We start from the raw sequence: 13,977 nt of genomic DNA, 5'->3' as shown, positions 1-13,977 counted from the left end.
TTCATAGCTGTTGTAAGCTCATTTAAAAATCTCAGCTGTCAATCAAATATTGGCTGCCCTGGGCATAGAGGCGGGGCAGACAATTACTTTCACTTTCCATTCAGCACTTTTTAGATGTCACTGCTCTCCACACATTCCCCTGTTTTCTTTACTATTTAATTGTGTAGCCAGGGCATGGGAATGGACATTGGGTCCTCCATTCTGGTGCACAAACAAGATTCTGACCTGATGCAAGACTTGCCTTAATGACAGTGTCCACAAAATGGCTCCTGCCTGCTTGCTATAATTTTGAAATCCCAGACTGAAGGAAACAAGATTCAAATAACTTATATAGTGTAATTAAAGTTCATTTTGCTTGACTAATGTGATAAAATAGGATTTTGAATAATTTTTTTTGGGTGACGGGTCCCATTTAAATACTGAAGAGATTAACAATAAAGCAATGCATTTAGGACATATACGTTTACATCCATTCTCTTGTTTTAGAGACAAGAACAAACAAGGCTGTATTTTTCTTTTAAATGCTCACAAAAATAACTCTGCAAATTTTTCTAAATTATTTAAACAAACAAAGGATCAATATAGATAAATCATTTTGAAAGTAGAGCCCCACTTACCAAAGTCTGCTCATTAAACATACACAGGAGGTAATTTAAAGGGGTCAAAAATAAATGGAACGCCAATACCTTGTCTGCTACAAACGGGTGACGAGGTGACGAGGAGGGCCATGCGGTCCCGAAACGTTTGAACATTGAAGTGTTGTGAGCACCATGGAATAAAGTTTGGGATTCACCCGTTTGTAGCAGACAAGGTATTGGCTTTCCATTTATTTTTGACTATTTCACTGGCGAGTGGCTAGGCCAGAGCCTCTACCCAATTCCCCTATCTGGACTTTAATGAGGTAATTTAAAGGGGACCTGTCACCCTAAGAAATAATTTCAAATTCTTTTCTATCATGTTAGTTGAGCAAAATAAACTTTACTTACACTGTATTTATTATTTCAATTTTGTTTCCTTCTGCCTTGGAATTATACAATCACAGCAAGCATGCAGCTGCCATTTTGTGGACACGGTCATGAAGGGAAATCGTGTTTCACCCCAAAATCTTGTGTATGCACCAGAATGGGGGACCTAATGTCCATGTGCCGTGCCCTACACAATTATAGACAATGTAATTCTCCTACCGCACACCTGTAGTTCACCAATCCTGCAATTGGTGGTGCGTTCCTTCCGTTGACCCGGCCGGGTCCCTTAGCAACCAATGTGTATAAGAAACGGATCCGCACACACGCTGAACATTAACATGTTTGGTGGCTGAATAAAAGGGAAAATTCCCCAACTGCATTGTGCGGATCCGTTTCTTATACACATTGGCTACACAATTATAGAGTCTGAGGAGGGAAGGGGGAATGTGAGGAGAGCAGTGACATCTAGGAAGTGCTGAATGGAAAGTGAAAGTAATTGACTGCCCCTCCTCTATGCCACGGGCAGTAAATATTTGATTGACAGTTTAGATATTTAAACACCTTTATAACAGGTATGAATGTTTTAATGAAAATAAATTTTGGGGTTCCATATTTAATTTGCAAAGGACTTTCATTATGCAGCTTTTTATGTGTAGGTGACAGGTCCACTTTAATCGAAACTGAGATTTAGCACAAAATTTTAATTATGCCACTATCCTTGCACCAAATGCTCAGCTCAACACAAATAGCACAAATTATGGAACGAAGATAAATTTATGTCCAGTCCAGTGTAGCTCACTTTCAATGACAGTATAGAGTTTTTACAGGGACAATGTGCCCAGACTATATTTTTCGACTTACATTTAAACCATTTCCTGTGAAGCTTTGTATTTTCCTTTATCGTGTTGAGGAGCGGGATATTTATGAGTACTATATGTTCTACATTGTTCAATAATGTCACAGTGTAGCCTATGCATCAGCTATTGAACAGAGCTGCCACAAAAATGTATCAATATTTATCTGACAAATCTAAAGCAAACAAATCTCAAGACTTAAGCCTTGCTGTAAGAGTTTTTACTGGTTCTCATCTTGCTCAATAAAAAGTCAGCCTATTATAAGGTACACTTACATCAAGTGAAAAATTGTGAACACTTCTAGAAAATTCACATAAAAAGACTGCACAGATTGCATTTAATGTAAATGCAATCAGCAATTCATTTATTTGAAATGACCCTGATTTTTTCAAAAACTCTGAACACCTTAGTTTATTATATTGTTTATTACATGTGTATTATAAATCAGCCGAGAAACTCAATATTTAAATTCAGTGATTGTTTTAAGTACTGTGGCTTGTCCCTAGCTCTCGCTCACCATTGCCCTTGCCCTGTTCCCCTTCCAGTCTATTTTTGGTCCTGTTCTATCCTGCTCTAGTCTGTCCAGTTTGCTCCCAAACAGTTTTTTGCCTTAAAGACTCGCCACTATCCCATCCATGCATTGGGGATTTCCCCTTAAATACCTGACATATGGTCTGCCTGGTTGATCCAGATATCTATCAAGCAGATTTAAAAATCAAATTTGGGCAAGGACTTCATCCCAGTGTTTCTGCACATGGTTTGCCACCTTGCCAAATGAGTAGATCTACTGTAGCTTTAAGGAGGTGATTAGTCAGTGCAGTTCAAGAGATAATGTCTTATTGCAGTTTTCGTAAAAAGAAGATTATGATCAGAGCTGAAATGTGTGTACAAATAAAATAATACAAACATTTACAGTTAATAAAAAAGGTTGACAACTTATAAGGAAGCAGCTTATAAATGCTAAACACAAGCTCAGACTGGGCTGGTTGGACACCAGGAAAAATCCCGGCTACGGCCCAGCCACGTTCCCTGCGTAAAGCCTTTGGCAAGGCTTCCGACCTCTATCCTTGGCCCCCGGTGCGGCCACAAGAGGAAGAAGGTAGGCGCGGGGGCTGGAGGGGGTTTTTGGCTCAGGCAGGGGAGCCGTAAGGGGCTTTGTGTCTGGGGTGATGCTGGCTAAGCAATTCACAAATAATAAAAGAAAAGGCAGCATTGTCCCATTACATGTAGCAGCAACATGGGGGTCTGTCTTGGAACAAATGGGCAAACAGTGCAAAGGGCAGAGTCACAATCTTCTCACAAATGATGTGAAATGGTGCTTACTTTATTCTCCTTTGGAGAAATATCAGTAAACATTATATCCTGAAGGACCAGACTTACCACATTGTGGCGTTTAATAGAAAAAGGATCTGTCAAAATAGTTTCCTTGACTAACTCTCTAGGCTTCCACGTCAGCTGTGCTCTCATCACACACAGGGTCAGGTCATTTATAAATTGGAATATAAAGTGCCCTATTTATTGTTCTGGTGCAGGATTATAAATATTTACCATCAAGTAGGGTACTAGTAGCAGCAGTTGGGTACTAGTCATAAGGTGCAAAGCCAACATGGAGCAGCCCCAAAGAGCAATTAGAAACCTGTAAATGCAACATATATGGTACGGTAGGTTTAAGGTGCTGTATGTACTATGCAGATAGGTTACTAGGTATGCTTTGAAATCGTGCCTGAAATTCAGAATTCTGGGTTGCAAAAGAGCATACCTGTGCAGTGGCTTAGCCCAGTGCACCCAATTTAATAAATATGAGTCACAGTGCTTTATGTTCTTAACTAAACAATGTTTAAAGTGTTCCTTGATACAACACATTATGCCACAGAATGTGCCTTCCACAAATACCAAGGAACCAACCACGCATACTGCAGGGAAGATCAGAGTGTGCTACCCATTTTCATAAGCAAATATAGTTCAACTCACAAATAGAATGAGGCAGATGACCACAAAGATAGAAACATTGACACAATGGTGAAAGATGCTTACACTAGGTAAATGTTTTGCTAAACAAGGTTGAGTTTATGTGTCCGTTTACTACCTGTGTTATATGCCCATCTGGCTCCTGAGTTCTTTGGGGAAGGCATATTTTGGGATGAACTGTGCTGGTGTCTCAGCCCATCTCTGCATCCTGTAGCTGTTTGGAGAAATAACTGTATTTTGCAACGATGGATCACCTTTAACAGTGTTAAAGAGCAGAAGAATGACATGTTATAGGCATACACAGAGATTTATCTTCAAAAGACCTCCAGTGGCTCTCATTCTGCAACTGAAAAAATGACAAACCCAGAACATGGCACTTAGCATGTATTATCAGTAGAAAACTGGAATCCTTACTAGTTACATTCACCTGTCGACACTAGTCTCTGCCAATCTGTTATTCATAATTGCTAATGCCCCTACACCACCTGAGAATCCATTGTGCCTGGAACTTGTGCCAATTTGTCTGGGGCAGCCATTGGCAGTTTCTGAAAGCTGTTTCTGCATGATAGCCAAAGAGACCTTATTGGCAGCCAAGAAGTCTTTCATGGAGATCATCTCACCAGACATCCTCCGTCCATCTGTTTCACTTTCATACACACCATCTGTTTCTATAGAGATGTTCCTTCTAGTTCGAACATTTCCTGGCATAACCACATTTCTCTTAGGCCTAAAAAGTTTTCTTTGGCATCTCTGACAGCATCTGCACTCTAATCTCCGTAATATCCAGTTGACACATTGTTTAATGACTATAGATATAACATTAAATAAAGAATAAATACAGCAAACTCCCATTAGTATGAAGATAAAGTTACCAAATCGGTAAAGCCCCTGGTTCTCATATTTGGCTTTTTGGCTACTGACCATGTCTCCAAAACCAATTGTGCTGAAGGCAACAAAGCAGAAGTAAAGGGAATCAAAGTAACCCCATCCTTCAATGGGAGAGTACATTGCTGAGGCACAACAGGATATAATAATTGATGCTACACAAAGAATCAGCATCACATAATATACAGAGGGTTTCCAACCAGCTAGGCTGTCTACTTCTGAGTTTCCTGATCCCCGTCTTCTTTCAGGAGGGAGGCCCCCCTTCCTTTTTATCTGTCTTTCATGGAAGGATTTCATTATGAAGGCAATTACTGTGATCAGTCGCTCCAAGAAGAGATTGAAGAACAAGATGGTTGCTGCACAGCCAATGAGGCCATAGAAGATGAGAAATATTTTACCTGCAATAGTGGCTGGAGTAGTCATACCAAAACCTAAAAAAGAAAAAAACAGCATTTAAAAGAACAGTAGAGACAGGTGGTTTTGCATGCTTGAAGAAGAAAGCAGTTAGGGCAACATGTCAGAGAATTAACCTATACCGTTACCACTTATTTATTTAGGTTGCGCATATTTATATAGGGATGTAACCAAATGTCAAATTTTATTAGCATAATTGTCACACTTTTGTATCTGCTCAAAGCTAGGAGGGCAGATAATCACAGGTTCTTGCACATCAGCACTGTATTTGCTGTAGTAGGGACGTTAAGAATGCAAAACTTACTGTTTCCAAGTCCCACTGCTCCCATTCCCTGCAGGCAATAAAATGTGTTTTGGGCTTTTAGGGATGAGACTCAAGAATGACTTGTCAAGGGAGTTGCTGTCACAAGTCACATAAATATTTTCATGTATTTAATAAAAATAGGTTTTTTAACTGTGAGAAACATTTTCATAACATAGCAGGTCTCACTCGTGTGAGCAGTCGACGAGTGTTCATTGGGGTGGTTGTTCTCACCATTTCCCTATAGCAGTGCAGAGCACTATCACCTTTCTTAAAGGGGTGAATAACTTTTGGTATGTTATAGAATGGTTCAATCTAAGCAACTTTTCAATTGATCTTTATTTTTTTTTATAGTTTTTGAATTATTTGCCACCATCTTGTGGCTCTTTCCAGCTTTCAAATGGGGGTCACTGACCCATCTAAAAAGCACATACTCTGTAAGGCTATTGCTACTTTTTATTACTCATCTTTCTCTTATTCATATTACAGTCTCTTATTCATATCAATGCATGGCTGCTAGGGTAATTTGGACCCTAGCAACCAGATGGCTGAAATGCTGCAAATGGAGAGCTATAAACTATTATTAATCTAATAATAAATAACTATTATAAAGACTATGGTAAATCGGAGCTAGAAGTTATTACTCCCACAACAAGCCAAAAGAAGCTGATAGCGCTGGCTGTCGAATACCATTTTTCCATGTATCTCTGCATCAGGAAACAGTATATTTAGAAAGAAGAAATCAATCTTTTGAGTTCAGGACAGACTTAAAAGCTCCAAACCATTTCATTCCCACTTACCCCAATTTGTTGATTTCTTTTCCCTATTGTAAAACTGGAAGAGTTGTAATGTCTCTATACAAATTGCTCACAATATTTAGTGCTTTTACCTACAATCTGGAATGCAGTGCAGTCCTTTTTAGCTGTCTATTTTGCCTCGTAATCTCTACAATTTTTCCAGAATGTTCATTTTTGCCATCAAATGCTTTATAACTACAAATACCTGGATGACAAATACCTTGCACTTTTCCATGCACTTCCACAATAACAGAGCTCTCAAGTAGGACTGAATGTCAGATTGACAAGGAGCTAGGAAATGCTAGAAAAGTGTGTAATATGTAGCACTTAAAATGTATACCATAAAGGGATACTGTCATGGGAAAACATGTTTTTTCAAAATCCCTTTTTTATATTTAATTTTGAAATCTGACATGGGGCTAGACATATTGCTAGTTTCTCAGGTGCCCCCAGTTATGTGACTTGTGCTTTGATAAACTTCAGTCACTCTTTGCTGCTGTACTGCAAGTTGGGAGTATATTACCCCTTTCTCCCCCCCCCCCCCCCAGCAGCCCATCTGCAGAACAATGGGAAGGTAACCAGATAATGGCTCCCTGGTACATTTAAGAACAGCACTCAATAGTAAAAACCCATGTTCCACTGCGACCCCATTCAGTTACATTGAGTAGGAGAAACAACAGCCTGCCAGAAAGCAGTTCCATCCTAAAGTGCTGGCTCTTTCTGAAAGCGCATGACCAGGCAAAATGACCTCAGATGGCTGCCTACATACCAATATTATAAATTAAAAAAAATACACTTGCTGGTTCAGGAATGAAATTTTACACGGTAGAGTGAATTATTTGCATTGTAAACAGTGTAATTTAGAAATAAAAACGACACCATAAAAATCATGACAGAATTTTTTAAAATAAAAAATAGGAGAAAATAAGTGACGCAAACAGTTTCCATTCATGGATCAACAATAGGAGTGATAAAAGCGGATGATGGGTTGACCTAGTACTGCAATCACAGCATGAGTGTATTGGTACAGGTTAAGAAAAATTACCTGACCGAGTAGATGAAATTTTAAAATCAACTTAAATCTAGAAATAGAAAGAGACTGAATAATATTTAATGTTTATTTGTATATTAGGGGGAATGGGGCATTTAGGAAGAAGGTCTTTAAACAACTGAAGGTTCTTGTATTGACAGAGGTGCATGTGGAAGTGATTTTCCAGTCTGGTGGCAATGTGAAATATAAGATATACAAGAAACAATATATAAAAAAGGTATTTTTGGTAACCCTGGACTGCATAGGAGGCAAGCAGGTGGATTTATCAAGGTAACTTGATGAACTTGAATGATAATGGAATGATACACACGGTTGTATCAAGGTCCTGGTCAATAAGAGAAAGTTGACAATCAGGAATATCCATGACAATGTTGGCAATTCTAACAATGAAGGCTTGAGTTATACTCAGAAGGTATCCAGCATTTAAGTATCTAAATGGCTGACTTACATTAAAGAGCCATTGTGACTCATGGCTCTTTATTCTACGTATCACAGCAACATAAACATATATGGTACTTCTCTTAAGAAAAAAAACTGAGAATTCTCAAGCATTAAAAGCCTAAAACCAGATTGCAGGGGGTCCAGCAGGTTAGTACTGCAGACTATTTTTAGTTGCTTTTCTGTGACAAGGTCAATATTATAATTTATTTCTATAAAAGTTACATATTCCATACCATGTCATACCAGTCCTTGTCCCAGTGGGGCTTAAAATCTAAGATTCTTATCACATACAAACTATGGTCAATTTTACCAGGAGCCGATTAAATCTATGTTTTTGGAATGTGAGAGGAAATGGAGTGCCCAAAGGAAACCCATACAAGCACAAACATGACATACAAACTTCTGGAAATGTTCCTAGGACTCTAGTGCTATGAGGCAAACTAAATGTTGTTTCCAGGCAGCCCTGTTACCAAGTTACATATTTATTGATTGATATTATAATGATCACTATTAACATTCAACGTTATTAGAACTATGAGATTCCCATTTATCCTTTGTGCTTTTTTTAGGGCCTCCAAAAATAATGATACACCGGCACATTGCGTAAAAGAAATGAATGAATGGCTCTCATTTACAATTGAGGCAGTATGCACAATCAGGGAACATTTAGGGGGTTATTTACTAAACTCAAATTTTTCTGGCAAAAACTAGACTTTTTCAAGATTTATTATACCCCGATGCTGCAAAAAGCCAGAATTTGAAAATCTACAATCGCAGACTTATTGAGGTCCTGTATAAGTCAATGGGAGAGGCACCTATCCCAGTTTGAAATTATAGTGGAAATTATTGTGTTTTATCGGGAAAAAAAACAAGCCGATTTAATAGAGTCTTTTTAAATTAATAAATAAGCATGGGAGTTTGATTGAGCTATTTTTTTATTAATATTATGAAATAAATTTGTATTTTAGTAAATAACCCCTTTAGTATCAGGGTATAGAAAGCCCCAAATACAATTATTCTGCACTTGTTATCATTTGGGGGGGTTGAACTTGATGGGCTTTGTCTTTTTTTAACCTGATTTAATTATGTAACTATGTAACAATGTATTATGGTACTCTAAGTGCTAATAGAATTATGCTGTTGCTATATGCAGTGTAAAAAATGACTCATTTTAGTTCTCTTTCCTTGACATATATACATAAGCGGTGTCTGGTTCTGCCCTTTAATGAAGCATAATGAGTTTTCCCAACTAATCATAAACTTTCAAAACTGACAATCATAGTATTAAGCCACTGACGGCAAGAAGAGATGTAACAAAGGATAGGAGACCAAAGTGAATGTTTTTTAACAACTATATCAACTATGTGTAGCCTGTGATTATCTCAGAGAAATGTACAATAGATGAGACAGGAGCCCAATAAATTACTAGCTGTACCGGTTGTTGGCTGACGCACAATGTTGGTTATAATTTTCTTACGGCTATTTAATAGGACACTATAGATTTTCTTTTGTATTTGTCTAAATAAAATATAAAAAGCTGAAAATATAATTACATTCCTGTTGCTTTGTTTTGCTTGTATTTAATAATAATCAGCTTATTATTTCCTCACTATGGGGCCCAAATATCCTTTTCATATGCCATCCCTACCCACAGAACATCAGGGCTGAAAATATGCTGTAATTGTATATTGATTGAGGGGATAACGTATTTATGATTCAATTATAAATGCAAAATGCATTCAGGTCTTTGTTACTATTTTGACGCTCATAAATAACATAGCAATACTTTGATAACCACCATTTTTTTAAATTTTTTATGCTTGTTTTCTTAGTAAGAAATCATTGACCTGTTTACAAGTCACCACGTTTACAAGGTGGATCATAGAATTTCAGATGATGTCCTGCTATCCTAGACCCCTTCTATGAGACTGACCCCTACCAGTCAACAAAGCAGCAGGATCTACTGCTTTTACCATTTTCAAACCAGATCACATAGAATTTTATTATATGTGGTTTTTGAGTTAGTTCATTTTTTTATCCAACAGCTCTCACATCTGCAATATCAGCAATATGGCTGCCACCATGCATTGATTAAAATAGGAGACTGGAATATGAATAGGAGAGGGCCTAAGTAGAAAGATGAGTAATAAAAACTGACAAAAGCAATACAGTTGTAGCCTTACAGAGTATTTGTTTTTAGATGGGGTCAGTGACCCTCGTTTGAAAGCTGGAAAGATTTAGAAAAAGAAAGCAAATATTTCAAAAACTACAAAAAAAGAAAAAACGAAGGCCAACTGAAAAGTTGCTTAGAAGTAGCCTTACAAACACTGTATGGAACGGACTGCATTTTAACATTTCAATACAGTGGAGGTAGAACATGGTGTTGGAGCCAAGGGGCAAAGATTGAGGTAGAAGGAAATGATAGGGGTTGCGACAGTGGTGTATAGTGCATTGCTTTGATAGCAGGCAAACCCAATTCCAGTATGTATCAGATTTAAATTATCTTAGGCTTTAAGCTTTACTGGAGAAGGTACTCATATGAATGATGAACAATCTCTGAAAAGTTGTGAGTAAATGTGTTGGAGCCATACTAAATAAAGGATAATAATTATCTGCGCTGCCAGTAAACAAATATGTTTTCGTCTCTGAGAGCAGTTAATGATTTCAAAGTCATTCCACTTGTTTTAAAAGAGAACTGTGATCATAAAATGGTTTACTTCTGTATGTAAAAGGTGTGCAATACAATATACAGCAATGTATAGTACAGAAAGCTATAGTTACTTGACAAATTGTATTTCCTGTCTGACCAACAGTAGAAGCCCCTTTCTTGCTTTATGGCAGGGATTCTATACACTATATATACAGTCATAATTAGAACCAGAACATACATAATACTTTCTCACTGTTGCACTAAGTGTAACTAAGAATCATGTGCAAGTTCAACTTTTCACACAAATGAACCCTGGAGCTTCTTCCTCCACAAACATGACAGTAATTCCAGAGTAGGCTGCATTTTAATCCCTACAAAATATTTTGGTGCAATATGCAACCACTTAAAGGGGATGTTCACCTTTAGCATGATGTCGATATTGATAATCTAAGTCTAAGACAATATGCAATGGGTCTTCTTTTTTCTGGTTGTTCAGTTTAGCATTTTGTTCAGCAGCTCTCCTATTTGGTATTTCAACAGCTATCTGGTTGCTATGGTCTTATTTACCATAGCAACCAGGCAGTGGTTTGAATGAGATACGGGAATATGGATAGGAGAGGGCCTGAATAGGAAGATCAGTAATATACTATAACAATTACAGTACAATTGTATACTCATAGAGCAATAGTTTTTGGCTGCTGGGAAAGAGTCAGTAGAGGAAGACATTTCAAAAACATTAAAAAATTAATAATGAAAACCAATTGCAAAGTTGCTAGAAATAGGCCATTTAAAGGTGAACCACCCCTTTAATGTACACACACACTCGCACGTTATAGTTCCTTCCAAAATATTAGTTGCCCACTGCACTTTGCTATCATAAATGAGCACTATGGTGACATGACAGCGTCCCTTTAATTTACAGACTGATTTCAATCTGAAAATCCAGCAACAAATGAAAGGATCAAAAAAATAAATAATGTGGAAGTTAAGTTAATGTGGAACTCTGAAGTCATATTGCTGTGCCCTGGAGTGTGGATAACATCTTTCTCTTTGTATCTGCAATTAAAATTGGCCAAAAAGCTCAGCTTGGTTTGTTAGAAAGATTAAATAAATTAAGAAATGGTTGAGAAAGCAATTAAAAAAGGCAAATGGAACAATAGCTGATTCCCCATCTCTCCCTAATTATGTAGCATTTTAGCTATAAATTCAATTATTGTATTCATTGAAATCTCATTAGTGGGTTAACATATTCATTTCAGAACTGACATTATAGCACTTTGCTGATGGGCACCTTCCAAGTATTTCTGACTGCCATGGCATATGCGTAGACTCAGGGCTTAAAGCAAAAAGGCTGGGACCCATATTTGGGGTGGATGCAATTACATTAGGGATGTCGAATCTGTGGCCCTCCAGCTATTGTTGAACCAAAGGCTAACATAGGGATGTTGTGATTGACAGTTTTAACAGCTTTAGGTTAGACTTATGTGACGTATAATTTGTAAATAACTAACAACTGACATTTGTGTTAAAATAAACTGAGAATTCTGCACATACCAATTCCATATTCCATTCTGAAATTTTACATGAGCAGTAATATAATGCAGAATGCAACTTTTTCAGTAACATCAAAACATTGAGGCTGCAACTTTTTTTTGCATTTGCTTAATGATACTGAAATTAAGAGACAGATGTGTATATTTCTCCCAACCCAAACCGTTTGAAGGCTTATTAAAGAAAGTAAATAAGTTAAACTTATTTATCCTAACAGCTAAACACTAGGGGGCAAATTTTCCCCAGCGTTGGCCACTTCACCCTTAAATTTCCCCCTAGGATCTTTCCCTTAGGGTAGGACTACATGGACGTTTTCGGCATGATCCGACACACTGCAACAAAACGCCGGCGGTAAATAGCATGCAATGGAAAAAAGGTAAGTAATGGAAATGTTTGATGAAGTCGCAGCAGCCATCTAACATGACTGTTGGATGCAGATGCTGCACACTGCGTCTGCATCCGACAGTCGTGTCACGTCGGATCAACACTGCGACACTATCAGACAATGCATTCACTTACCTTATTTCCGTCGCATGCGATTTGCCGCGTTGTTTTGTTGCAGCGCGTCGGATCGCGCTGAAAACGTCCATGTAGCCCTACCCTGAAGTTGACAGAGCCCAGTTTTTGAGTCTCACAAATGAGCACTTCAGGGCATTATACTTTTTCAGGAATACACTCATTTGCAGAAATTAAGACCTAGTTTGTATCTCTGTCTATAGGTTGTTTTTAATTCCCTCTAAGCTACACAGATAAACCTCAATAAGTCTATCATCTAAAGTGCTCTTTATAAAAAAAGTGATTCATAGTCTATAGATATTTTGAAAATTAAAATAGTCTCTAGCTTTGGAAGCAATACACAGCTTTTGTCTGTAAAGCATAATTATAACTTTTCTTTTTGTACTGCTGCAAATGCCTCTTATCATTCAACCCAGTTCCCTGTCTGGTGACTCTGGTGCTGAAGCCATTTGCTGTTGTAGTTACACTTGTGGCTATGTCCAGTGCTACTGTGGCTCTATACTGACCCTGGTATAACTGTCTTAAAATGAGAACTTGGAAAATCGTGAAAATGAAAATTTAATATAAGCTTTATAATACTGAATTAAGAAATGTCCTGTATATATGCAATTAAGAATTTTACACCGTTTCTGAAAAAATAATGTTATTTTTACTATCCCCTCTCAGCATCTTTCTCTCTTCATTCTCTCTTTAGTCAGAAGTCATATTTTGATTGACAGTTAGGGCTACTATAGGCTTTGATGGGTTGCTCTTTTAATCTAGATGTATTAGAGCTCACTCTTATAAAATCACCAGAAATCCTGTCTCTCTACATGCAGGACGTATGTGCTGGAGTTATTTTGTTAGATTTTGTTTGTACTGGAATCAGTTATTTATCTGCTAGGAAAGGGAGCCCCCTAAATGATGTATTACACCTACCCATCAATAAAAACCTGACTACGACTGCTGCATGAAGAAAGAATGAAGAGAGACAGATACTGAGAGGGACATTGTGTAACTTTTTTTTAACAGAAACAGTACAGAATTTTTAATTGATTATATTTAGTAAGTTTCTTATTTCAGTATGATGAAGCTTAAATTACATTTTCACTACTACTTTTTAAAACTCCTAAAAAGTTTTCAAGTACTGGCAAGATTTGTCTGCTAATGAATGTTCCCATCATCCAAAAATAGCAAATGTAACTAGAACTAAAAGTATAAAGGAGCTAATATACATTTACCTAGGAAACAAATAATTTTTTAAATCAGATTTAACAAATCTTCACTTTAATAAAAATGTATTCAATCAAAAGGTGAATTCAACTTTAATTAAACAGTTGAGAATCATGCTTAATTACATTACTTGTCAGTAAAAAGAGGGTAACTGTTTTTTTTCCATTTCATTGGAACTGTAGTAACCTGTTAATTAAATAATGTGTTAATGACCCTCAGCTTGATACATTACTGATAGAAGGGCAAGTAAAGAGAACTAAATTACCCTTCAGTGCTTTGGGTTATAGGAAGTACATTTCTGCTAGCTGGTGTTTCTTATTTCAGAGTGAACAGCTGTTTTAGATTTGTACTTGATTTATCAGCATGGGGATA

At 37.2% G+C, this 13,977-nt stretch overlaps 1 protein-coding gene across 1 annotated transcript in view; it reads right to left on the bottom strand.

The window, feature by feature from the left end:
* Window positions 1-1,550: 1,550 nt before the first annotated feature.
* The window catches only part of kcnk13.L (potassium channel, two pore domain subfamily K, member 13 L homeolog), a 47,018-nt gene continuing 34,591 nt past the window's right edge, over window positions 1,551-13,977 (bottom strand). Inside the window, exon 2 of the mRNA XM_018230412.2 lies at window positions 1,551-5,103. Coding sequence (XP_018085901.1) covers window positions 4,211-5,103 — 893 coding nt within the window. The 3' untranslated portion in view covers window positions 1,551-4,210. The remainder of the gene's footprint in view (window positions 5,104-13,977) is intronic.

The sequence above is a fragment of the Xenopus laevis genome, chromosome 8L (genome assembly GCF_017654675.1).
Source record: "Xenopus laevis strain J_2021 chromosome 8L, Xenopus_laevis_v10.1, whole genome shotgun sequence".
Lineage (NCBI taxonomy): Eukaryota > Metazoa > Chordata > Amphibia > Anura > Pipidae > Xenopus > Xenopus laevis.
The sequence above is the reverse complement of the archived record's forward strand: the minus strand, read 5'-3'. Positions and strand labels throughout refer to the sequence as shown.